Consider the following 27286-nt stretch of genomic DNA (forward strand, 5'->3'; position numbering starts at 1 on the left):
ATTGTTTCATAACCTGTAAGGGAAATCGAGTTTCTAAGAGTTTATGGATTCTTTTTGGGAAGAAATCTGACGGGGTATTTTCCCATTGGTTGGTTGACAAGTCAAAATCTACATCCTCAAAGGGCAACGAGGAGCAAGTTTCACGGGACTATCGAACTGTACTAACTTTTCTACTTCTCAGAGAAATAACACGGGATTCCAGCATGTCCGTATGAATGATAGTTTTGTGAAATCAATTCCAGGAAGTCGATTCATCGATAAAGACCGAGCGAGCTGACTACCAACGGTCCCCAATGCATGATCCCGATTATCCCAGGGACAGCTACACTGCACTGCAGCCTAGGCATGAAGCTCAGGCAGCGCGCGCTAGCTGATACATGATGCCGTTAATTGCACATAGCGGTATAGTCCCGCGGTACGTGTACGGTACATAAGAGAAAATGTAAACAGAGACAGATGACAGGAGCAAGTTCTTTGGTTCTACGAATCTACGTTAAAAACACAAGTTTTTAGACGTGTTCAAATATTAATAAGCGGGTAAGATCATAGCTAATAATTAGATTTTTTCATGTTGTGCTGACTCAGTGACTGTGTTATCTACTGTAAATTGTAATTGTAGTTTGTACTTTGCTTTTGAATTTGACTTTGTTTGACAATGTTCCGGCTAGTTACTGAATACTGTTATTAGTTTTCAAATCATGGAGTTTTCGTGTGGAGATGTTTAATATTTTGATAACGTTTCTTTTGTTGTTGTTGACATAATGACATTGACATTGTTGTTGTGTGTGTTTCTATTTAACCCAGGGAGCTGCGGGCCAGAGCCTAGGCTAACCAAGGGAGATCCGGCCCGCGCTTCGCGGGCCGGAGCCCAGGGCAGGAGTCGACCGTGCAAAAGGAGGGAGACACGGGACTGGGGTAGATTGGGGTCTCGATAGTAATATTAATAAAATGTGGAAACAGAAATTATGCACAGCGCTTGCCACGATTATATGGATGAAGGTCTATCGTGACACACAAATCCTGACATCAAGGCACAGACTGGAACCTCAAAAAAACAAAATATAGCTTCGGTCTCGATCAGCCATTTTGTTTTGAATTTTGAAAGGAGAGGTATCGCGACATAACTTTTCGTTTTTTTGAGGTTCCAGTCTGCCTCGATGTCTGGATTTGTGTGTCACGATAGACCTTCATCCATATAATCGTGGTAAGTGCATAATTTCTGTTTCCACATTTTATTAAGATTACTATTGAGACCCCAATCTACCCCAGTGTCTCCCTCGTTTTGCACGGACGACACAACACACCCATGTAAAGTGTATACCCTCTAAACACCTGTTCCCTAGCTATAATCTATTTGAAGAGAGGTTTAATTTCCATTTTCATTATACTGGTCAATTGAGCGGCATGTTTCCATTTTTTATATGTCCATTGACCGGCGTGTTTCGTTCCATTTTTTATAATACACTGTCCATTGACCAGCATGTTTCCATTTTCATTACAGTGGGCATTGTATAATGTAATGAAACACAAGTGAAGACTCTCTTTAATTGATATGTAATTGGAGAATTATTAGACTGAGGAAAAAAATAAAAGACCTTTTCTAAAACAAACAAATCAAATAATTGGAATGTAGCAATTATCATTAATAATTTTAAGCTTGGAAAGAGAGTCGGTAACTTCTATCCTTCACATGCACACACAGGCGCGTAGTCAGGGGGGGCAGTCGCCCCCCCCAAAAAATGCCCCCAAAAAGAAAAAAAAAAAGGGGAAAAGGGAGAAAAAGAAAAAGCGAAGGGAGAAAAGGGAAGAAGGGCATAGCTTTATTGGCTTTTCCCCCCTCCCTGCACCCTCCCCCCTAAGGAGGGCGCTTCGTGCGCTCTGTAAGTGTTGGCACGCTTCGCGTGCACTTACCGCCCCCTCCAAAATTAAATCTTGGCTACGCGGTAGTGCACACACAGCAACAATTAAAAATAAAACCCATCCCTGATTGTTATTGTAAGATTAAAATCAATAAAACGACTGGGTATCTACTCTATGCCCACACGTCCAGTGAACACATGTACAGCACGCTTCGCATCACACATACACACACGGTAAGACAATCACTCACCGTACTTACATGTAGATGCTGCATGAATGATGTAAAAAATGATGTTTCAACAGTAACAGTTACATGTAGATCCTAGATCTAAAGTTACACTACAGTAGGACATTGCAGACAAGGGTCAAGTCAACTTTTTTCAACTTTGCCATAGATCTAGATCTAATTAAATAATAATCAACACTTTGATTGTGGACATCAATGGCTAGATCTCACGATAGACAAGACCTCTACTACCACTAGACCTGTCAGTTTTTTAATGTGATTGTGAACTGCGTTTGGTAGTGCAAGTGGATAATTCAGCCATTCTGTGCTTTCACTTCAGTGATTATCAAAAGGAATGATGTAAAAAAAAAAATGCTTTGTTTATAATCTCCACGCAACTGGTCCCCTCTTTGATGCTAGTAGCACGATATATTCAGGGGCGGCTCTGTGTGTGGAACTGTGACTGCAGAGTGACGAACGATTCCTATTCATTTTTTTCAACAGAGGCTGCAATAAATCACTAAATGCAGAGAAATCCAGCAACTGTTTGGAATTTTGGAGTTCATTCTCTCATATTTTCCTTAGATATTATAAAGATATTTTAGAAATTAAGGCACAGGAAATACAATTTTTTGCATGATAAATCAAGTGCTTAGCTTTAGGACCCCTTCTACATCGGGCGGAGAAATCAAGAGGTGTTAGGAAAACACGGCAGGATTTTCATATTGAGTTTTGAGATATTTTCTTCTTGATTCTTCAAGTTCTTCAAGCTACACTGACTGCTTCCTTCAATCCTGAAGATTCTTGCACTGGGGACCAGCAGGTGCAATACACTGGGTTAACACCCTACTCTTTGACGAATAGTGTATTGGTTTTAACGTGCATAGGTTGTGACTCTCCTATACACGGGACCAACATTTGCGTTCTATCCGATGGACGAAGTGTTTTCCAACTGCATTCACACCCTCACTGAACACAGCGGTGAGGTACGCTAACACACAACGCTAGCAACTGTACAGTTTTTTTGTAAGACGTCTTCCGGCATGCTGCAGGACTCGAACCCACGCACGTTGAGATCTACGATCTTATCCGGAACAGGCGATCTAACCGACTGAGCTACGCTGCCTCCCAGGATAAGGATCCCAGGTTAAGGATCTTTAGGATATTTACCACAAATTAGTGAAAGATAATTTGTTCAAATATTAAAACTGACACAGTTTTTATCGTTTATAAACAAAGTACGTAGCTTCAGGTCCCCCCATCATACAAAAATGTAAAAATGACCATCTGATTGTGATTTATTGCATGGTCACCCCCCCCCCCACTTTCAAAACTGTTCCACGGACTCTGATAATTAGATTTTCAGATGACATTGACAAAGATGATGATAAACCATTATGCAGGCTCGCAAGATGTCAGGTCGCGGAAAAGGAGGAAAGGGTCTCGGGAAGGATGGTGCCAAGTGTCATCGTAATGTCCTACGAGACAACATCCAAGGTGTCAGGGTCTGCAGGCACAGACCGTACAGACCCTGTTGAAACTTTGATCAACAAGTGGGTCTCTACGCAAAGACTAGCCCATACAAAACTTGTTGTTTCAATTCCTGAGCAAGAGGCCTTCGCATTAACCATTTAACCCCGATACTATAGGCCGGAACACCGGCCCAACAGTGAAATTGCAAATACCCAATACCATGGACTATCTGCTGTCTACCTGTTTAGCAAAGACAGGGTATGGGTCTTAGCCGCCCCAAATAATTTAGGGTTCAAAAGCTTAATAGGCTGCACATTCAGACACATAACTCAAGTAAAGGGTGTGCACATCAGACTAGGCTTGCAAGGCTTTAGATCTACTTAGTCAAATTTTAAAGTAATCCATCTTGAGTCTACTTCGCGTTTCCCTGCTCTTCATGACCACTCTGCCCCTCTCACACTGTAAAAAAACAAATGTCACAAAATTAAAACAAATCAGAAACAAGATTTCACTATTAAAAGAGAAACGGAATCAGCTTGTACAACAAGAATTTTTCCATAGAGTTGTACATGCTGGTTCCCGTTTTAAAGGGTAATATGCCAAGGGAGATTTGTTTTGTTAGAATCACTAACAAAATAAATCTCACACTAGATCTACATGTAGTAAACTAGCTACTGTTCAAAATCGGAGCCAGCATTTATATTTTATAGAAAATTCTACATCGTTGTGCATGCTGGTTCCCATTCCAAACTTCTTCCTCTGCTGTGGTCAGAGATCATCAGCAATGTGCAGCAGGACTAGATGAGTAAAAGTAATTCTGCAGGCAGTGAGAAGTGTATAGGGTTTACTTTATATCAAAATGACAAGAGAAACAATATCGGCCTATAAGAGTCGATCTTAAATAGTTAAATGTAGTGTGAACTGTTAATGGGATTAATTCATCAAGTAGGCCTACATGTATGTAGTATCATCTGCTTCTGGATGGTGAGTACATGTATATCCAATTGAAACATGGCATCAATTTTCACTTCTAGTTTGGATTATTGATTGATGAATCGTCATCCAAAAATATACCATGATTTTTATGTTTTACTGTTCTACAACCATTGTTTATTTGTTGTTGCAGGAGTAAAAGTTTTCACTTGATGCACTTTTCAAAATGGCTGCATCAAATGGTGCAGTTCAACATGGAGGAAAGTGGACATTGATTGATGAAGAGGGAAACGTCCAGGTAAGTTTTAACGCTTGTTAGGGCGCAAATCAGCTTGGCCCATCCCATTTAAATCTACAGCTAAGGATAAGGCTAGGTTGGTCCTACCTACAAGCAGTGAAATTGAATCCCAAACACAGGATGAAAACTTGATTTGACTAGGAACAGGGTCATTATATGGTTCCATGACATTTGCTCCAAAAGAAAATCTGCAAGTTCTTAAAGGACAAGTCCACCCCAACAAAATGTTGATTTGAAAAAAAGGAGAAAAATCCAACAAACAAATCACTGAAAATTTCATCAAAATCGGATGTAAAAGTTATGACATTTTAAAGTTTTGCTTAATTTCACAAAACAGTAATATGCACATCCTGAGCGGTATGCAAATTGGCAGACTGATGACATCACCCACTCACTATTTCTTTTGTATTCTATTATATGAAATATTCTAATTTTCTCCTCCTTGTCAAGTGAAAAGAAGTTTTATTTCTCCCTGAACATGTGGAATTACCATCATTTCAACAGTTTATGGTAAAGTTAAGTTGCTGGTCCTTATTGTCAAATCTGTAAAATTGGAATATTGTATTATTCAAACAATAAAAAACAAAAGAAATAGTGAGTGATGGACATCATCGACTCTCATTGGCATATTGCTGAGTTGTGCGTTTAACTGTTTTGTGAAAAATAAACGAAACTTAAAAATGTCATAACTTTCTTATTTTACATATGATTTTGATGAAATTTGCAGCATTATGTTTGTTTGATTTTTCTCCATCAATTTAAATCAGCAATTTTCTGGGGTGGACTTGACCTTTAAGCCAAACCTAACTCTTCACGTCCTCAACAAAGTAAACCCTAATCTTTATCTTTACTCTATTCTGAACGCAAAACTATTAGAATCCTTACTCTAACCCTGTGCCCTCTCAGATAGTAAGACCGGAGCCAAGGCCGCAGGAGCAAATGTCTTGTCACCCATTATACAGGCAACAGATCTATACCAACATTAATGCAAGAATCTCTCTGTCTCGTGATAAGGTTTTAAAGTTTGATACAAAATTTTATAAACAATTTACTTCAGGGAAAGTTTTGATGATAAATTTGAAACTGAAACTGAAATAAGAAATGTGAAACTGAAGATTAATATGTGAGTCATATGACTGACATTTGAGTCCTTTGAATGGTAAGATGGAATGCTCTCATGAATATTTCATCCCAGCCTTAGTGAACAAGTGAATTGAATCTGATTGAATGAGCTGGAAAAAATATCAATCATAGAAATTACTCTCGGGAAGGATAACGCTCTGAAAAAGAATCACCTGCCAGGATTTCTTTTCCTGCGGGCTTTTCTTTCTCTAAATTATCTTCTCTTTTCTAAAATTCAGGGTTCTGACAGTGACATTGGCTCTGCATCTTCATCAGACTGTGTGGCAGTGGAAGAGGATTCTGTCTCCTACCATGCTAAGAGATCTAATAGCAGGAGCAGCACTGCTAACAGTGTATCAGGCAGCCCTCCAAAGAATCAGATAGAACATTCCCCAGATCAGTCACAGGTAAGAACAGAGAAATTATAACTGGTATTGTAAATATTATATAATGATGAGGATGTTGGTGATGATGGTGGTGGTGGTGATGGTATGATGATAATTGGATATTATGATGATTGATAAGGATGGTGACGATGTTGGTGTTGACAATGGTGATGCTGGAGATGATAATGATGGATATGATTGTGATGATGATACCGGTATTAAAGCTAAATTACAGTAGTTGCAGTAAAACACTAATTTCGTGAGAAAGTCTGTAAAACCAAGGTTAAGTATGACTATATCATCGTCGATCTAGATCTGGGGCCCATTTCATAAAGAGTTGCTATCATAGCAAGTTGCTATCATAGCAACTCTGGTAGAATAGCAGCTTTTACTTGCTATGCTAGCAACTTGCTATGCTAGCAACTTTGCATTTCATAAAAGCACATTCGCTGGAAAGTCAGCTTGACTTTCCAGCTATTTATTTGAATAGTCATGTACGAGGCTGATTAGGGGGAAATCCCCTTTCTCTCCAGTTTTTTGTTTTCAATTCAAGTCATAAGTTTTGGTAGAAAGCACTGGCGGATCCAGGGGGGGGGGGGCACAGCCGGCCCGTGCCCCCCCCCCCCCACCTTTGAGAAGCAAAATTAGAAGAAGAAAAATTGAAAGAGAATATTATTATTTTTTTGCTTATTAATTTTTTCGGGAGCGAAATTATTATTTAGCAGCTGCAAACAGGGTCTGCAGCATAAGACTAGCAGTTGAAGCAGAGTGATGGCTCTATGGCGATAGTTTGCAATTCTAGAAGAGAGTAAGAAGAAAATATCTATTTGTCACAGGTTGGCATAGCATTGTTTCTCCATTCTGTAAGTTTTCAGAGAATTGATTTCATTTAGCCCTATGCCAGGGAAAAAATTATTTTAAAAAGGGGGAAAATTTATTATTATTGCCGGTCAAAATTTCACCTTCAACAAATTTTCTACCGTACAAGTTTAATCCCAGTCCCACACTTGACTATTTGTGTCGGTAATGCAAGGTTGTATCAACAACAAGGCAGGCGGCGGCCCACTGCTGGTGCAGTGCTGTATGATCACCCTGAAGCAAGTAAATTTGTAGGCTCTAATTATGCATGAAACATCGAAAATGACCTTAAAAGATTATTTTAGTTCAAAATGGAAATGATTTTTAAGTTATCGGTTTCAACGGTGAATAACCATTCAGTAAATGGATTCAACAATGCCATGGCCACAACTTTTTTTTTTGGAGAAAGTCAGAAACAGAAAAAAAAAGCAATCATTTTTTTATCGCATACATTCGTAATTCCGAAGCTTCATTATTCCGAAGGTTCGTTAGTCCGAGAACGAAGTGAGGTTCGTAATTCCGAAGGTTCGTTAATCCGAAAACGAAATGGTTAACGAACGTTATTTCGTTTTCGGACTAACGAACCTTCGGAACAACGAACCTTATTTCGTTTTCGGATTAACGAACCTTCGGAACATCAAACCTTATTTCGTTTTCGGATTGTCGAACCTTCGGAATAACGCCACAAATGTTCGGATTAACGAACTCTTTTATGTTTTCAGATTAACGAACATCGAGGTATAGGCAATTTACGTGTTTCGGAATTACGGACCTTCGGAATTACGAAGTGTAACCTTTTTTATGGCCTAGGGCTTTTTTAATTTAGGCCTTGCATTAAACACTTCCACATAATAGATCTACCTTCCTCTATTTTTTCCCACAAGAAAAAAAATCCTCTCAATTTTTTTTTTTTTAAAGTCTGTCTATAACTTGCCTCCCTTTTTTTCCCTTTGCCTGCCCTGGGAAAGACTGAAAAATTTGCTGTTTCGGAGGAATTTTTAGAATTTTTTTTTTGGGGGGGGGTAGGTAGAACAAAAAAAAAGAAACAGCATTTCTACTAGAAAGCATTACATTAATATTTTCTTTATTAGCATTATCACAGACATTGCTCTAAATATCTGTTCTCTTGTAAGAGCCCTTTGGGCATGCCTGAGCACAACGTACACCATTCTTAACAATGAAAAACCCTTTACAGTGTCAACTTGACGCTGCCCCATGACCAGCGTCAAATATTTAACCCTATTTGACGCTCCAGTAACCATACTTGTCGCTCCAGTAAAAAGTTGACGCTCCTACTGGAGCGTCAACTTTTTATGAAATGCGCTGCAGCGTCAAATATTGAATTTGACGCTGCAGGTGAAAATTTGACGCTGTTTTGGGACTTGACGCTGACGCTGTACCTTTATGAAATAGGCCCCTGGTACAGTTACATAAACTGAACTTGGTGAAATCATAAAATCTAAGCTGAAATGTGATCACACTGAAGATCGCCAACACAGATAGGCACACGTGGGACAGTGTATTATTATTGCTGGAATAAAGACCCGACGGAAGTGACTGAATCCGCGCTTATTTTGCTTATTTCTCAGCAATTACACAATTTCTTCCAGAATCCTTTGGCACATATTTTTCATTCATACAAACAGACACTTGGGTGGTCATTATATTAGATTCTGTAAAAAGTCATTTTGAGATCGTTACCAGAACTGGAATTTACCTTTAATAATGATGATGTACTGTACATATAGATGGAGTTGATGACAATGATTAGTTGATGATGATGAAGATAATAGTGGTAGTGATGATGACTGTACATGTATGATGGTGAATTATGATGATGATATTAATGATGAAATGGATGATGATCGTTGTGATGATGGTGATGATGATGATGATAATGGAGATGATGAAGTTCATGAATATATCAATGGATTGTGATGTTTATGAAGATGTTGGTCTTTATGATGATGGTGGTGACGATGTGTATGATATTTTTCTTTTAGGACTTTAAGTCTTATCAAAATCTGTTACTACTGTATGATTTACCTTATAAATGTACAGTCACATGATCAATATTATATAGAGATATCTCCATGGTCAGGAAAGCAATTTTCAAGCATTCATCAGAATATGGCTTATAGATAGTTGGTGAAACAAACAAATAATTTCAAGGCTGAGATTAAATAAGTGCTGGTAGCCCATAATGTATTGAATAAACATGGTAATCAACTACAGAATTTCTGACAGAAATGTTTGATATTTTCAATGCCTTCATAATTCTTTTGATAACAAATATATAACAAAATTCCATTGTTTCAAAATTGAAATACCACAAGACCCTTTATGTTTTTATCCTTTAAAGGTCAAGTCCACCCCAGGAAAATGCTGGTCAACTTGAATAAATATAGAAAAATCAATCTAGAATAGTGCTGAAAATTTCATCAAAATCGGATGTAAAGTAAGAAATTTATGACATTTTAAAGTTTCGTTTATTTTTCACAAAACAGTGATATGCACAACTAGGTGACTCAGTGGATGATGTCCATCACTCACTGACTCACTGTTTCTTTTGTTTTTTATTGGTTGAATTATATACAATATTTCATTTTTTATAGATTTGACAATAAGGACCAACTTGACCAAACCATATAGTATTAAACAATGCTAATTCCATATGTTCAGGGAGTAATTAATCGTACTATCACTTGACAATGAGGAGAAAATTATAATATTTCATAGAATAAAAGACAAAAGAAATAGTGAGTGGATGACGTCATAGTCTCCTCATTTGCATACCAGCCAGGATGTGCATACAACTGTTTAGTGAAATTAAGCGAAACTTTAAAATGTCATAACTTTCTTATTGTACATCCGATTTTGATGAAATTTTCAGTGTTATGCTTGTTGGATTTTTCTCTTTTTATTCAAATCAACTTTTTGTTGGGGTGGATTTGTCCTTTAACATACATGTGCATTGTACCCCTGTCCAAGCATTAAACATGTACAGTACATGTATCACCTGTTTCTGCCTGTCTAATACTGTATTATGCACAAATCACAAACTATAATCACCCATTGGATATTTTTGCTCAAGATTGAGAATTGTTCAAAAATCAGTTATTGTACTTTTTTCCCCATTAAAGTTTTGTTATTTGATGCTGGTGCAGTTTGGAAGAGAGGGGGAATTTACCCTGCATCATGTACTGTACTAAGTATGTACATGTACCATGTTTTAAGATTGGGCTAGATTTTGAGAAAAAAATACTAAAATTTTAAGAAATACAATGTTACCAAATCCTGCTTATACAGTAATTGTCTTTACACTCTGTATGTAAATTGCGTTCTTGGTTTGGGTTTTTTTGTTTGTTTTTGTATAATTGAATTCATTGAAAAATGCATACTGGAAAATTGTTTCCTTTAAGCTACATGTAGGTTGTTTCTTTTTTTTTCGAAGATAAATGACAGTCTGAGTTTAATGGTAGACTTTGTACAGTCAGCTAGCTGTCTATGTGATCTTTACCCCCCACGCCTATATTGCCGACATTCATGTGTGGAGGATTTGCAAAGTCATGAGATATTTATATACATGTATGTATTACTCATACATGTTTTATTCTGAGTTAATTCCAGGCTTGAGATTCTCCATGTATATTTTGAATAGTACATGTAAATTGAAATCTTAGATTTGTATGAAGTGCACAAATTTGTCTTGATAAAGATAAAATTAGATGATTCATTGCAATCGTAGACAGAGATTTGTGTATTTAAGATTCTTTTTTTTTTTCAAAACAAAATTGTTAATGCATTTCATGTATAGGCCTAATGTTCTACATACATGTTTTTCATTTGTATGTGCAGTCTGTATCAAGTAACATGCAAATTTCTTTTGGAATTAGTATTACGATGAATGTCTTTCAGGTGAAAAAAAATCATGAATAAAGGAACTTAATTTTGCTTCCACGAAGAGTGGTGTACATTTACAGGAACATGTAAAGGCAGCATGTACATTTATGAAGCGCATTGCAGTACTATGATATCAATAAGAATGCTGTTGTTGATGATGATGATGGTTACAATAAGGATCTATCTCCCCCTCACTCCCTCCGTAATTTACATATTGTATGAGAGATATTGATAATTGGCCTTTGTGAGAATATCAAATGAGAGAAATTATTTATATTATTATTAATAATTATTATTAATTAATTATTAATTTTGATTATATGACACCCACTAGCGTACGTACGGGGGGGGGGGGTGCAGGGTTTTTTTTTTTTTTTGCTTGTCAAATTTTTTGGCGGACGGTTTTGCCCCCCCTGTGGAAAATCCTAGGTACGCCACTGATGACACCTATAGATCCTTGTGTTTTGATTGGTTGTTTGATATCGTTCATTCAGCCCATTTTGCAATGACGTCATCATCCGTGCAATTTTGGATCCATTCATCGTGCAATTTTGGATCCATACGATTTTGTCCATTGCATGCGCACACCTAGACTGCAGCTCATAGACAAATAACAATGAAAAAGTGCACATGTTGTAATGACGTAACAATCAACAGATCGAACTCGCACTGCATGAGCATGTTTTGCTTTGAAATTCATAAATTTAATATGAAAAAAAAATCTATTTTTAAGGTGTCATATAAACCAAATAATGAATGTTTCTTCATTCGTGCAATGGACAGAATACTTAATTTGGTGAAAGATGAAATAATGATCCATTCCACTTTGCTACGCCTCGTTGTATGGACCTTTTCATCTTTCACCTCTTGAAGTGTTCTGTCCACTGCACTCATAAACATTCATTATTTGTATATTATCTGTTCTCAATTCCAGCTGTAGTTGATTGTTCTCTTTTGTTTCATTGTTGTTAAGAATGTACCATCTTCATCATGGTTGGGTGGGTTTTGGACTCAAGGCAGGTCCCAAGCTAATTCAAACCCTCAGCTCAATGAGTCTATAGAGAATGAATCTGAGCCACATAGGTTCCAGCAAGAGAAAGGTAAATTATACAGTACATGGGCCAGACTAATTCTGTTATGATTTTAGTTGCAAAATGTGTTCATCTTATTTTCAAGGGGGGGGGGGGCATATATGTGTTTCATAGTGCTGACACCCATTGCTAAAAGATTTAGATAGTAATATTGATTGATTAAAAAGAAAATTTATTATATAAAGCCCATGATGCAGTAATCATAGCCTCCCAGTAAAAACAAAACCCCCCCAAAAAGTATACAAGACTAAAAAGAAAATAAAAGAATGGCAAAGAAAAAAAAGAAAAAGATATGATTGAATACTGTATATTCAGGTCTCTAATAATTTTTAACTCATTTACTATTGTTTTAGCCGAGGCAACTTCTAAGTCCTTGAACAACAGTAAGAGTTAGCATTATTTTAATAAAACACTTCTACAGCCCAGAACAATAGATTTGTTTCAAGAAACCTAATAGTGCCTTTATAAAGAGTTTTAAAGTGAGTCAAAGAATGATATCTGGATCTCTGACACTGCAGGTCAATAGAATAAACTGGTACATGTATGCATACTATAGTAATGGTAATCTAAATTGTAATGTTTTTGTTTTCAGATACTGTAGACACAGAATCTCTTGAAAGCATAGAGGTCTTATCTATGCCAAGTGATAATCATAGAGACACAGACATCCATCTTAATGATCAACATGATGATACTCCCGCTACCATTGACCTTGTGGGAGCAGTAGGAACAGACTGGAATCCTCATGGCAATGTCACCAAGCCAATGTTTTCAACCAATTGCATCTCACCAATGGAAGGTAAGGTATCATAGATTGAATCCATGTTCTATTTTCAAGACAAGGCCTGATGATCAGCTGACTGTTCTTGAATTCTTTTATTCATGTTGATTCTCACACTTTGTCTCGCCTGCAATGCAGAGCGAGACTATAGACGACGCTTTTCCGATGGCGGTGGCGTCGTCATTGAAATCTTATTAAAACGAAGGTTAAGTTTTTGAAATGTCATCATAACTTAAAAAGTACATGGACCTAGTGCATGAAACTTTGGCGTACGGGTAATCAAGTATTGAAGTTCCTGCCAGAGTTTAAGGTCACATGACCAAGGTCAAGGGTCATTTAGGGTCAATGAACAGAGACCATGTTGTGGGAAACAACAGTCCAATCTTAACCGAAGGTTAAGTTTTTGAAATGTCATCATAAATTAAAAAGTATATGGACCTAGTTCATGAAACTTGGACATAAGTGTAATAAGGTATTATTGAACATTCTGCCTGAGTTTCAGTCACATGACCAAGGTCAAAGGTGATTTATGGTCACTGAACTTTGGCCATGTTTGGGAGTATTTGTTGGTTTTCATCATAACTTTAAAAGTTTATGGATCTAGTTCATGAAACTTGTACAGAATAGTAATCAAGTATCACTCAACATCCTTTGTGAGTTTCAGGTCACATGACTGAGGTCAAAGGTCATTTAGGATGAATTAACTTGGATTATGTTGGGAAATTTAAAATGAAATCTTAAACCCAGGTTAAGTTTTTGAAATGTCATAAATTTGAAAGCGTATGGATCTAGTTCATGAAACATTGACATGTATGCAAGAGTATTCTAGTATCAGTGAACATCCTGCATGAGTTTCAGGTCACATGACCAAGGTGATTGGTGTTTTTGTGAATAATTATTCTACATTGTATATTTGTTTTCAAAGTCAGCACTGCTATCGCGTAATGCAGGCGAGACTGCCGGAGATGTTCCAGTTGTTAAATGTCAAAGAGGTGATTAATATAAATTGATTTTCTACATGTCAGTTCACGTATATTATGTTTTGTTGTTTCAAATCTTAACTGAAGTCTTTTCTAACATTATCAGTTCTTGGCACTATGACACTCATCCATACTTTTTATCCTCTCTATTTTTTTGTGCGCCTCATAATAGCATATTTCTACATGGACAGCACTACATTTATGTCTATTACTATTGTTAATATAAAGAACATCATACTATAATCATCAATTAAGACTGATAAAATAAACAAGTATGTGATTCATTTGTTTAACTTCCACTGTGGTGTTGATTACCTAACGATGTGGCCTGTGTGATGATCATGGATTGTTATATTGGATTCATTGTAATGATCAGGCCTAACTTTATGGGCAGCCATATTGGAAACACCTGAAATGATTTAATTTTTGTTCAGTGCATTTACTCAGTATGATTTTAAATTCAGTCATACATTTTATGTACTGCATTGCAAGCATTGGGAGTGTTTGAGTTACCCTATTAAAGCATTCCTTGGGATAAAACTGATGATTATTATTCATATTTGCACTGCTTTAACTGTCTAATGATAGAGCTGTTGTTTTATCAGTGTTCGATTGATAATTGTACAGCTGTTCAGAAAAGACAGATGCATTTTCTGATTTCTGAGAGGATAGGGGTATTGAGAGAAAGTATGAAGAGGGAAATGGAGAGCCAACACTGTGGATAGCCATGTAAGAGGAGAGAGAGAGAAAGGGGGGGGGGGAGGCTGCAAAGGTTATAAAATAATGGATAAGGGAAATTGAGATATGGATAATTTACAAACTACATACATGTGCAGATGTACTTGTAATATTTATACAGATTTCAAGCATTCGTTGAACAATTAAGGATGTATTTTTAATGCTATTCTAAAACTGATCTGTAAAAAATTACACTAGAAATCCAGTTGAGTCATTCAAGGATATTGCACAACTACCGGTACCTCTTTTAATAGTGATAGATGATGAAATCTGAGGACAGGATTGCAAAACATTTTGCTCAGAGAACTTTGTCAACAAGGAAAAGGATCTGGTTCATAAAACTTTGACATAAGTGTAATCAAGTATCACTGAACATCCTGTGCGAGTTGCAGGTTACATGGCCAAAGTTAAATTTCATTTAACTTTGTTTAACTTTGGCCATGTTGGAGGTAGTAATTTTTAAATTGCTGTCATTACTTTGGAAGTTTATGGATAGTTTATGAAATACACTGATGGACATTTTGTCACTTAGGATCAATTAATGTAGTATTATATGATTTTATATTATTATATGAATGGTGTTTTTTGAATAATTATTTCATAGTAGTTTTCAAAGTCAGCACTGCTGCTATATTGAATCGCGTATCGCAGGTGAGACTGCCAGAGGTGCTCCACTTGTTAACATAATTAATTTCTAGAAAGTCAAAAAGGGGCCTAAGCTTTCGATCCTAGCAGAATCTTCGTCGGAGGCAAAATGACAAACATATAAAGTGGAACAACCATAATATAGACCACAAACAAGCTACAGCAACACTAGAAACAAGGAGACAAAAGGGGCATTAGTGAGTAGAGAAGACCAATCAGGTTAGTGAAGGGGATGAAAGAAAAGGAGTAGGCAGACACAAAGGGAAGTTAGTGTAAGTAAGGCCAGTAAAAGACCTCAAGCCAAGAGGGATTAAAATAATGAGGCAGGCAACATCAAACAGGATCTGGAACAGGATCTTACCCCTCATGAAATTCCTTTAGTAAATGACTAACTCACCTAATACAGTAAAATATATCTTACATATATATTTCTAACCAATTTTAGTATACCAATAAACAATTTCACGTGCCTGACACCATGTGGTTGCTGATTCCACTCCACTGAACTATATGTAGATGACAATAAGTTTTATGTGCATGTTCTGTAATTGTTTTCTAATGTGTTTTTTGTTATTGTATTCCAGGGCCTCTAAGTATAACAGTGTTTGAACCACTGACAGAGTCACCCTGGTAAAATAAGACGTAATAAATAAATAAATAAAACAAAACAGTGATAATGGGATGAAAAACAAGAGAATTAGTGAGAGGTGGGTCAAACAGGTTACAAAGAAAGGCTTAATAAACTGGTGCATAAGAGTGGGGGAAAAAAAGAAAAAGAATGGGGAACAACTGATAATGTGCAAAAGACATATAAGTATATATGATAAAGCATTAAACAAACTAAGAGAAGAAGGTAAGTGTAAATATGTATCTATAAGTGATATGTATATAAATATATCCAAAAAAGAAATGTATATGAAAAAATATATAAATACACATATGGTGTAACTGATATTGTAATCCGCTAGGTGTGACGGGAAAAAAACATAAGACTATATAGTAGGGAAAAAAATAAAAAAAACCTGTATATATGTGAAAAAGAGGAAGCAAATTGCCTAAAAAGGTAAAAGCAAATATAGAAGAGAGGGGGTGTATTATGAAGAAACCATAGTATACATGTAAATAAGCAAATGTGGTAAATCTAAAAGAGGTGAGTGGAGAAAAAACAAATATATATATATATAATAATTATTATATCGCCTGAATAAGGAAGGAAAAATTGGAGCTGAGCTTGTATGAGATATGGGAGGAAAGTAGAGTAAGAAACTATAATGTAAGTATTCAAAAGAGCTGAGGGGAAAAATTATATGTATATATAAATTGAAAGTGGATAGGAAAGAAAAATCAGTCGTTCCCCTCTTGGATGTTCAGGCCATGAGGTTGGGTGGTGCAAAGTCGTCTCATCCAGAGCTTCTCCCTGCTAGTACGGACTGAGTCAGGACGGGTACCTAAAGATTCGATGCCCTGTAGCATCATGTCAGTGATGGAGTGGTTGGGGAGGTTAATATGGCGGCCAACTGGAGTGTCCAGCTTTGCTGTGTTGACGGTGGATCTGTGCCCGTAGAATCGTTTCTTGAGTGTGGTCTTGGTTTCCCCTATGTATTGTACCCTACAAACTCTGCAAGTGATGAGATATACAACATTAGTGGTAGTGCATGTGATGTTGCCCTTGATTTGGTGAGACAGGCTGGTAGAGTTGCTGGTGAAAGTATCGCCCTCGTGAAGGTGTATTTCACATATGATGCACCTGTTGCTGGTGCATTTGAAGGTGCCATGCTGTATGGGAGAAGAATGGTTAGTGAGGGAGGGCACTTCAGCACGAACAATGAGGTCCCTGAGATTCGGTGGGCGTCGGTATGCTAGAAGGGGAGTATCGGGAACGGCCTGTTGGAGACGATCAGAAGTGTGTAAAATGTGGTGGTTATCAAACAGGATTTTGCGGAGAGGGGGTAGATTGGGATGGAAGGTGGTCACAAGCGGTATTCTGTCGGTGGCCTCCTTGTCACTTTTTGGTTTGAGAACTTCAGATCTGGGGAGAGAACGAACTTTGTTAATTGCCAGTTGGACTGCCCTGGCCCCGTGGCCCCTGGCACAGAGATGTTTCTGCAAATTCCTGGCATGGAAGGAAAAATCAGGGTCCTCGGAGCAGATACGGCGAAGTCTGAGGGCTTGACTGTAAGCGATGCCGGTTTTGCAGTGACGGGGGTGGCAGCTGGATGAGTGGAGGTACTGGTGGGTATCTGTGGGTTTAGAGTATAGGGTAGTGGTGATACCATTAGACTTTTTCTGGACTGTAACATCAAGGAAGTGGGTTTCCTGTTGGGAGAAATCAGAAGTGAATTTGATGGTCCTGTGGAAGGAATTGATGTGGTCAATGAATGTATGGAGGCTGTCTTCATCCCTGGTCCAGATGAAGAAAATGTCGTCTATGTAACGCCACCAAATCCATGGGCAACAGGGGGCTGAATCTAACATCTGCTGTTCCAGCTTCGTCATGAAGCTTTAAATATTCAACAAGACAAAACAAATTCAGTCCTCAAGTGGAAATTGATGTGAATATGTGGGTTCATAATTTTCAAAGATGCTTTAAATTATTATAATATAAGTAAAAAAAAAAACTCAACAATGCTACTTGTAAAATTCCATGTTGTGGAAACGTGAGTATTGTGTTTTTAAAAGCTTTAAATACTTAATATCAAGTTTCCCCGTCTTAGAATATTACATGCTAGTGACTGAGAAAAAAAATGTTTGGTTACTCTGCTCATACTTGAGCAAACCTTTCGAGAGGTAGGTAAATGTCATCTACTCTCTGTAAGTTTGGGTATATTTGAGAATGTATGATTACTGTATTCACCAACAACATGTGTCAAGAGGCTGTTTTGAAGTGCAAAATATTAATCTTTGTTTGGAGTACATCCCTTGATATTAGCTTTTCTTCTGTGTTACCAACTTGCCATATTGATAAAACAATATTTCAGAAACCCATAATGCCTTTGATTTTTCTTGATGCATGATGAGAAAAGTAAATATCAAATTTAGATACTTGACTTTCCAAATAAGAAACACCATCTTTTTAAAAGCAGATTTCATTTTTTTTAAGTCGTTGACAGATCTACATGTAATATTGATTTTTTTAAAATCATTTTCATTACCAACCGTGAATGCAAAAGAGCTGATTGTTCAGGATTATTAATGCATTGTAATAATAGCATTTGAAGAGGAATATTGGTTTAGGAATGAACGAAGTACTGAAAGGAAAATTATGTTTTGGAATGTTGCAGCTTGCTGGGGAAGCTTATTCCTATCTAGGCCAGGGTATTTTGTGAGATCATGGGGGGGAGCCCTCACAGGCCCCCTCCTTGAGATCTCGGCCGTTGCCATGTGGTTGCGCTGAAAATTGACACGCAGGTTGTCTTGGACATAATCAACAAATTGTGTAGTAATTTATTTTATGAATGCAAATTGCTATTAATTCATTATGCATAAATTAGCAAACTTCTTCCACTAATTCCCTAAATAAATCTCGGAATGTCCTAATTTCTGATGTAGAAACTCTCTGTGGTGTTCTTTTAGCAAATGTATGTGAAAAAAATTGCGATATATAATTTCTTATGTTTTATAATGTTTTTTCAATCTCTTTTAATGTAGACCTCTATTTCTTTGTTTTTCGACCTTTTGTATTTCATTGTTTTTTCCCATGAACTTTGTAGGGGACTCTTTTGAGATTATAAACAGCATAAAATAAATCCATTTAGACTAGCAGAAGTAAAAATAATCATACATTTGTGATTTTTAGTTGAAAACACGATTTGCATTGACTTTGTAAACAAAATCATGTTTGTACTTTGATACAAAATGTTGCGTGATTTTGGAACCGTATGTGCCTGGGCATCACAAATCTGGTCTCAAAAGATGCGCAAGACTTAAAAAAAAAAATTCTTGGAACCAATGGGATTTGAACCTCTCATGTACTGATTTCCGTTCAGCGGCTTTAATCATTGGCCCATCACTGGTCCACGGCACAGTCGTGATATAAGAAGAAATACCTACATGTAGTACCTCTAACAGATATTATCATGTAAAATACCTTTTTTGATATTCGGTTTCCAGGTTCAACACAGTCATCCCGTGTTGAAGATTTAGCTGCATCTTCAAATTCATCTCAGTTAGATTTCTTGATGATGGATAACTGTGGACCAAAGAATGGTAAGACTTGTGGCCAAAAAGTACAGAAAAGTAATTTGATTACATTTCTAGTTAAAAAAACTTGATGTACATGTACTTGTTTGTTAGTGGCAAGTAAAGTTTAAGTTTTCAGCAATTTTCGGGATAATTGAAACAACATATTTTTCAAACATATAAATTTGTTTGATTGAAAAAAAAATAGAACTATTGATTTTCTATATATAATCTATTCAATTAGAAAATTGATGAAGTTATTTTAGATGAGGGGGTGTTTCACAAAGAGTTACATATGACTTTATATTTATATTTTTTATTTTATTTGTCTTCTTTACCCAGGGTAGCCTGTTCAATGGTTTAGACACTGTTGTCAACCAGGGCCCTGCACAATACATATATACATAAAACAATCAAAAGAACACATTATATACAACACATATGAAGTCAACATTGTTACACTGCAATACGATTAGAGAGAAATTATTTGAGTACTTGAAAAAGGAAGCAGTATTGACAGGAAAACAAGGAAAAATTGATAGGTCATTCTTAAGCGCCAATGTGCACAGTTTATAAACACATAATCTCATTGGTGAATACATGATAGTGCGTATCCCTTGAGCTTAATATGATCAGCATGTTGAGCATTATTACCAAATTCACAGCTTGGAGTTAAATTGCGATTTTGGAAGTAACTCTTAACTCTTTTTGTGATGGCAGAGGGGGGGTTTACAAAATCACAGTTTACAATTACATTGCAATTTTGAAGTAACTCTTTATGTGATGCCAGATGATGTAATGTCAAACACAAAATGTAATCAGAAATGAGCATCCCATTTGGCACTTCATCTTCAGGTTACACCTTAACAAAGAAATCTTGTATCATTTAAAATTAAACTTTGCAAGCACTCCTCTTAAATCCTGTATTGTGTTTATCAATCCAATTTTTGAAACAATTTCTCTAGCTCCATATGATGCTGTTGAGGCAGCTTCCAATGAATCATCAAGAGGTGCCATTGTCGATGAGGAGGATCAGATGGAGCGGTCTATTGGTATTGCAGGACCTCTTCCCATGATGCCATCAGGGCAGCTTCCGAAGTCTTCTGTTTCAGTGGATAACATACCTAGAGGTGTAGAGGCCGGGGAATCCCCCAGAAGAGCTCAGTCAGAAGGATGCATTGCACAGCAGGTTAGTTCATCTATGAATTTTCTTAACACCATGACCACTCGCTCAAACATACTATTTAGAGCATAACCAAATTTGAGGAATTTATTTCATTATCAGGGGCATGTTTCACAAAGACTATGCCTTTATTTTTTACTACCATAAAAACCTTGACTGTGATAAATTGCTGAGCCCTGTTATTATCATAGACGCCATAATGGCGAAGATTTTGTAGTTTATTCTTCATGAAACAGACCCCTGAAGTTTTGTTTGAGCATGAGAGTTTTGTTTGTGCATGAGAGTTGGAAGTTACCGACTATGTCAATCACATATGACTGTTTGTAGAACACCTGATCTGATGAGCGGCCTTTATTGTTTCTGTTGGAAAGATGTTGCCGAGTCTCAAACCACCTGCTGAAACATATTTATATGTACAATGTCAGCTGAATAGCAGGGACATGCCCCAATGCCCTTTCAAACAGTTTAAAAAATTTTCTCTTATATTGTTATTGTAAGAACCAATAAAATTACTTCTAGCTTTACGTTAATAACATGTTTTGATTTATTGATACAGTCTGAAGGTTCCTCCGGTGTTGGTGTACCCATAATGACCCAGCGATGGCCAACAGAAGATGGTGGCTTCTTACTGGTTCAGCAGTTCCGTGGTGATGGAGAGCCGGCTATGTCAAGGTCATCTAGCTTCTCTGATCTCTCCTCAAGCTTCTCATACCCCGGTGTGAGGCGTAGTAAGTTCTATCTCCTATAATTTCTCATCATGTAGGATGTGTTCATGACCCATGTTGTCCGGGTTCGTTGCATGTTGGGGATTCTTTCTGACCAAATATTGCCCTTAGCAAGTCACCAGGGGAGCATTTCATAAACATTTTCTCCAACAAGTCAGATTTGACAACTTTCCTTGATTAGCTGAAAGGTACTGGTACTATGGTAACTGTCAGATAAAACGGGACTTGTCTGATGAAACATCTGTCAAGTCCTATCATGAAACACTTCCTGATCCCCTGACTGTTATCCATTACTTGATGTAGCCATATTTTTTTTCATTTATTTATTTATTCATTTGTTTGTTTGTTTACTTTTTTTTTTTGGGGGGGGGGGTTCATCTTGGGCCACTCTAGTCTGCAGGATTCAATATTACTGAAATAAAAGAAACGTCATCTCCAGAAATTATTCTGATGCAATTTAGACAATGTGGTCTTAGATCAAATAAATATACATTTTATGTTTATGATCAATTGTATTGTGTGCACATGATTTGCCGATAAGTTACAGTTACAATCATTAATAATTCTATTTGGGCTTTGTGAAATTTACAGTATTTTCCATTCATAATCAAGCATAAGACCCTAAATAAATCCAAACTCCTTTGCTTTCATGCCCATTTATAGTCGAAGGGTTATCAGTTGCTACAAAAATTGTAACAGAATGAAAACATCCTTTTTTTTCTGATTCCCCTCGTCCTAGGAATACCCTCTAACAGTAATTCAAGCCTCCAGCATCAGAGCAGCGAATCGTCCAGCTCCTCCAGTGAGACCTCCCATTACAACAGTGATACATCCAATGATGCCCTCCCTGCTAACATGACGGTCAGTGGTATCAAACCTGGTATCCGGCAGTATCTTCATCAACGGGATGAGAGCCTCAACAGCAAACTCAACTTGGCAGCTGTGATCATCATCACTGCAGCCTTTGCTCTTGTATTGGGACATTATATAGGTATGAAAGTATTCTATATCATATTCTTGTCATCCTTTTGTATGTGGGAATAGACCAAATATAATGTTGCTCTCAATTACTTTTGTTATGTATATATATATATATATATGTATGTATATTTTATGTATTACTAAAGTGCTATTCATATTGCTAATATACACATGTACTGCAGGCACAGTACATGCCTGCAATGCAACTTCAGTAGGGAGCCCTTTTCAACTTAGCTATCAATTGTTGATGTTGACCTAAAACTACATAATCTTCCTCTATCTTTGATATCCAGGATCTATGCAGGCGACATCACACCACCTTGGTATAGAAGCCGGTCAGGTCTGGAGACTGCGTTCCCTCCAGGATCAGTTGGTTACTTGTCTTGATAAGACCAAGACCTTACTGAGAACAGCCAAAGGATCAACTGGAAACTCACCTGTCAAAGCCACTGGTCCTCAGGGTATGTACAGACTCTTGCAAATTGGAAAATGTGCAATATTAATCAACGTTTTTGCACATCCACCCCAGTTTTCTCAATTTTCACTTCAGTTCATGAACTGCTCAAGCTATGATAATTTAAGAACATTACATGTACAACCTTCCATGTGAACTAGAAAACAAAGATAAATTTTTTGGGGAATGTCCCACATATAGGGGTTCAAACTTACACTTTTTATGGAATTGCCCAGATATGACTTTCAACTTATCCAGGTTAACGTTTATCTTTAAAGAGTGTATGATACATGAATTTAAAATTAGTCATGGATTCTTTATCATTTAAACAGATTCTCAACCACCTTCAGCATTACCAACCCCATCAGATGAGTTGATCCAACACTCAGGCCTGGATGGTCCTTTATCATGCTCAGCTTGTACCCGAGGGAACCAGCCCGAAGATCGCTACTCAGAGTTCTGCAACACACAATGTAAACATGATGACAGAGACCTTCAAGACCCTACATCAAACAGTAGTGATGTGTCAAATAATGGTTTAGTGTTAAGTCCTATTGGTAGTGATTCTCTTGATGTTGATAATGTTGGTAATATTACAGGTGGAGCTACATCTGATGTCCATACTGCTACCCAACATGGTAAACCAGGTTCACAAGCAACAGATACAGATATCAAATCATTGATTGGGGATGATGGTGAAGTGGTTACAGAGGTAGATAAAGATCTTCCTCTTCCAGAAGGGGAACCAGTTAATTCTGATGAAACTGAGAGAAGTATCTCAGAAGATGAACTATTTTCAGATGATAAACAAGCCTTGGAAGCTGGAAAGGAAGAAGTGACAGAAGAGCCTCAAGAAGTCCTCAGAGAAATTGAAATGATTGAAGATGATTTTGTTGATGAGATGAAGTATGCAAACACAGATGAAAATGTAGATAATGAGTTAGAATCTGGAGGCATGGAAATGGAGGAATTTCAAAATAAACAGGAGGAGTTAGAAGACCCAGGGAATCGAAATCCACAAAACGAAGGAGATGAGGAATTCTCTGATTTTGAGGAATCCCAGTATTCTGGTTCATCAAGCAGTTCGACCAAGGACACTGATTTTGACTCTCATGAAGACACACAAGACCCACAGGATGATTTCATGGGACAACTTTCGTCCAAGTTAAGCGACTCATGGTTCATTCTCAGAAACTTCACTTCTGACCTGGTGGGTTCTGCTGCGAACCTTTCTGTGAACAATGTCACCACCCAACTCAAGGAAAATGTTGAAACCCTGAGGCATCAGATCAAGGACGCTGTTTCCACTCTTCAAAAATCAAACATTACCTCTCATATGAAGGACAATGTTCACAGCATTGGGGAGCATTTGAAGGATGCTGTGTCTAGCATCAAGGAGGGAAACTTCAGCCGTACAGTCAAAGATGCCATGCAGGATCTTGGCAGCAAGGTTCAGGAAATTGTCTCTGATGTTAAAGAATCGAATATTACATCCCAAATCAAGCAAGGTTTGCAGGGCTTGGGTGGAAATATTCAAGGAGCCTTTTCAAGCATCAAAGAGAATGGTGGTGAACTTAAGAAGCCATTCAAGAAGGCAATGAAAGCTATGAAAAATCTGATGAGGGGTAAACCTATCAATGGTGAAACAGAAAAAGGTGAAGAAAATGATGGTCAAACCCAGAAGAAGCCTTACAATGATAAAAGGAAGGGAAAATTACATAAAAAGCCATCAAAGTCATCAAAAGAAATCAGGAAACAAAACTTAAATAAGAAAGAGGCAAAAAGGAATAAAGCTAAGGGAGAACAGAAAAAGAGCAAGGAGTTTCAACATGGTAAAAAGCAGATGGATGGAAGAAATAAAAAGACAAACAAAAAGCAAATTAATAGAAACAAAGTCAGAACCAAGAATCAACAAAAACATGTAAAGAATGTCAAGTCAGATGAGCATGAAGACTTAAAACATGAAAGACATGGCAAGTCAAATGATCACCAAGAGAAACCTTCATCTCATCAGGTTAACAAAGATATTGTAAAGGAGAAACAAAACAAGAGAAATGACAAAGAATTGTTGAATAAAAAAAATGGCAAGAAAGGCAATTCAAAGAATGCTAATAGGAATGACGAGAAACCAAAGAACAGAAAGGCCTATTCAAAGAATAGTGTTCCATCAAGAAACATTGATATCAGGGTATCGGAAAAAATAGTTGATATGAAGTTTGAGTCAGATAAGCAAAATGATCAGGAAATATTTAAAACAGGTGAACAATTACAGAAGGAAGATTTATTCGATGAGAAGGAAGAGGAAAAGCGGAAATATGAATTTAAAGAAAAGGTGAATCGTGATCAAGACTCTCAGTGGGAACAAAGCCATAACCAAGAAAGACACAATGACTATGGTCAAAGACATCATGAGAAGGAATCTAGAAATGACCATCAGGACGAGGAAGATGATAAGCACAGATTTGAGGACATAGAGTGGGAAGATATCTTTGAGAGTTTTGATGTCCGTTGCTTTGGGGTCCATGACTGCTTGAGGAAGCACAGAGAAGCTGCTGTAAAGTTATATGAGGAGCTTCTGGACTATGAAAACTGGCTAACCAAGCGCTGTTATAAGAAACATCTTGATGAACTCAAAGACTTCATGGAAGAGCTTGAAGAATTTCTGGCAGAACCGTTTTTGACAGACGAAGACCTAGAAGAGCTCATGGAAGACTTTGAGGACATGGCCGAAGACATTGAGGAAGCAACAACCAAGAACTTCTGGAAGTGGATGAAGTCGTGGACTCCTCGCCACAAAGGAGAGGAGTCATCCTTCAAACGAGGATCAAAGGAGAAACCTATGAAAGAAGTCAAAGAGAAAACATTGACTGTAACACTTGATTTGAACCAAATATTTAACTTCTCACAAATTGATGGGGATGATGCTTCTCCTTCTGAATCGAAAGACCACAGGAGACATGCAGGATATGGCTATCAAAGCAATGATGACTGGTTCATTCGTAGAATGCAAGACAGAGAGAACAACAGGAACAGGAAGGATCTACAAGGAATGCCAGTTGATCAACAACTTGAATCGAACAGCAATTGGTATGACCATTGGATGCAAGGAAGGGAAGAAGGTCGCACTGGTATGACCGTTTGGGACCTTTATCAATGGTTTTCAAAAAGACAGGCCTTGAGGCATGAATGGCGACTCCATGAAATGGATGACAAATCCAACTGGTTTCTGAGGCGACCATGAAGATCAGTATGCATATAGTGGTTACAAGTATGCCAGGTGTACCAGAAAAAAAGAGACATTAGATTGTATGTACTTTTTCTTCAAATTGTTGATAGTCTATTTTCTTATGCGGAGAATGATACCAAATTGTTGAATTTGGTAAAGAAAGATTGATTGATAAAAAATTAACGACACTATCAACACATGCGTGTCATATAAGTGTCGGACAGTTAATCTGGAAAGGTAAAAAAGTTGAAGGCACATTACTTCAGATCCACTTCTCTACTTTTTCTCGGACACTTAAGATGATAATAGATAAGTATTATGTTGTCATGCATTATGGTTCTTCAAAGAAGAAAAAAAAAACTTTTCTTTGATAGATATCAAAATCAATATAATATTCTTTTTGTAGAATAATTGCCAACTATCTCACTATCCTTTTTATCAATGTTGATTGATAGTAACAATTGCAGTTTGTGCCAGACTTTTTTTTTTACTCTGTGAAGCTCATTTAGATGAAAAGTTCAAATGTTGATATTAAGTAAGCACATGTTTGTAATCAGAAAATGATACAGATTTGTGTGCTTTGAAATTGTGAATACTTTTGCACTATTCACCATGCACAGTTTATTTGTAATTTTTACATCATAGAGAATATATTCTTGTTTACTGTTTTGGTGTGTAATATCGTGGTAACATGCTAATATTGCTATTGAGTGAATATGTTTCTTATCAGAAAATGACAAGTGTTTTTGTGCTTTTGAATTTGGGAACATGCTATATGCCATGTACAGTGTATATGTGATTTTTACATCATAGAGAATATATTATTTACTGTTAGGTGTGTAACATTGTGATACAAATTCTATTGTTTAAGAAGGTGGTAGTTGAAATATGTTCATTCATTGGATTATTCTCATCTGTTATATTTGAGATGTAGGCACATTTCATTTAGATGGAAGAATAATGTTATACTGCATTGTTGAGGTGATTGTTCCTCACCGAGATATCTATATCATTCACATGTACATCCATGGGCCAAGTTAGTTTGCATTTCACCACATAGTTATATAATCAGGCTATTCCATAAAAACATTAACCTTTTTGTACATTCACTCCCAGCTTTCAGCACATGTACTTCACTTCATCATGAACTGCTGAAGTCCTAATAATCTGAGAGCATTACAACTTTCCATATGAAAACATAAGAAAACCGACAAATAATCTAACAAAGTGCCACATACGTGTAA

General features: G+C 37.0%; 1 protein-coding gene across 4 annotated transcripts; it reads left to right on the forward strand.

The window, feature by feature from the left end:
* Window positions 1–217: 217 nt before the first annotated feature.
* LOC129262232 (uncharacterized) lies at window positions 218–26206 on the forward strand. Of its 4 annotated transcripts, XM_064100081.1 has the most exons (12): window positions 310–537; window positions 4686–4790; window positions 6152–6319; window positions 12033–12159; window positions 12743–12949; window positions 13857–13923; window positions 19405–19500; window positions 20439–20662; window positions 21213–21384; window positions 22121–22372; window positions 22656–22823; window positions 23149–26206. In XM_064100081.1, the coding sequence occupies exons 5-12, from the start codon at window positions 12896–12898 to the stop codon at window positions 26055–26057; spliced, it is 3942 nt and encodes a 1313-aa protein (XP_063956151.1). In that variant the 5' UTR covers window positions 310–537; window positions 4686–4790; window positions 6152–6319; window positions 12033–12159; window positions 12743–12895; the 3' UTR covers window positions 26058–26206. The 4 variants fall into 4 exon arrangements, with proteins under 4 accessions (XP_063956149.1, XP_063956151.1, XP_063956150.1 ...); XM_064100079.1 differs by lacking the exon at window positions 13857–13923 and having other exon boundaries at window positions 218–537; XM_064100082.1 differs by lacking the exon at window positions 12033–12159 and having other exon boundaries at window positions 429–537.
* Window positions 26207–27286: the final 1080 nt, after the last annotated feature.

Source organism: Lytechinus pictus, chromosome 5 (genome assembly GCF_037042905.1).
Source record: "Lytechinus pictus isolate F3 Inbred chromosome 5, Lp3.0, whole genome shotgun sequence".
Lineage (NCBI taxonomy): Eukaryota > Metazoa > Echinodermata > Echinoidea > Temnopleuroida > Toxopneustidae > Lytechinus > Lytechinus pictus.

Coding starts and splice junctions, on each gene's coding strand:
- LOC129262232 (XM_064100079.1), top strand. CDS start 4,719: ATGGCTGCATCAAATGGTGCAGTTCAACATGGAGGAAAGTGGACATTG. Junction 4,791..6,151: donor ATGAAGAGGGAAACGTCCAG/GTAAGTTTTAAC, acceptor TCTAAAATTCAG/GGTTCTGACAGTGACATTGG. Junction 20,663..21,212: donor AAGGATGCATTGCACAGCAG/GTTAGTTCATCT, acceptor TTATTGATACAG/TCTGAAGGTTCCTCCGGTGT.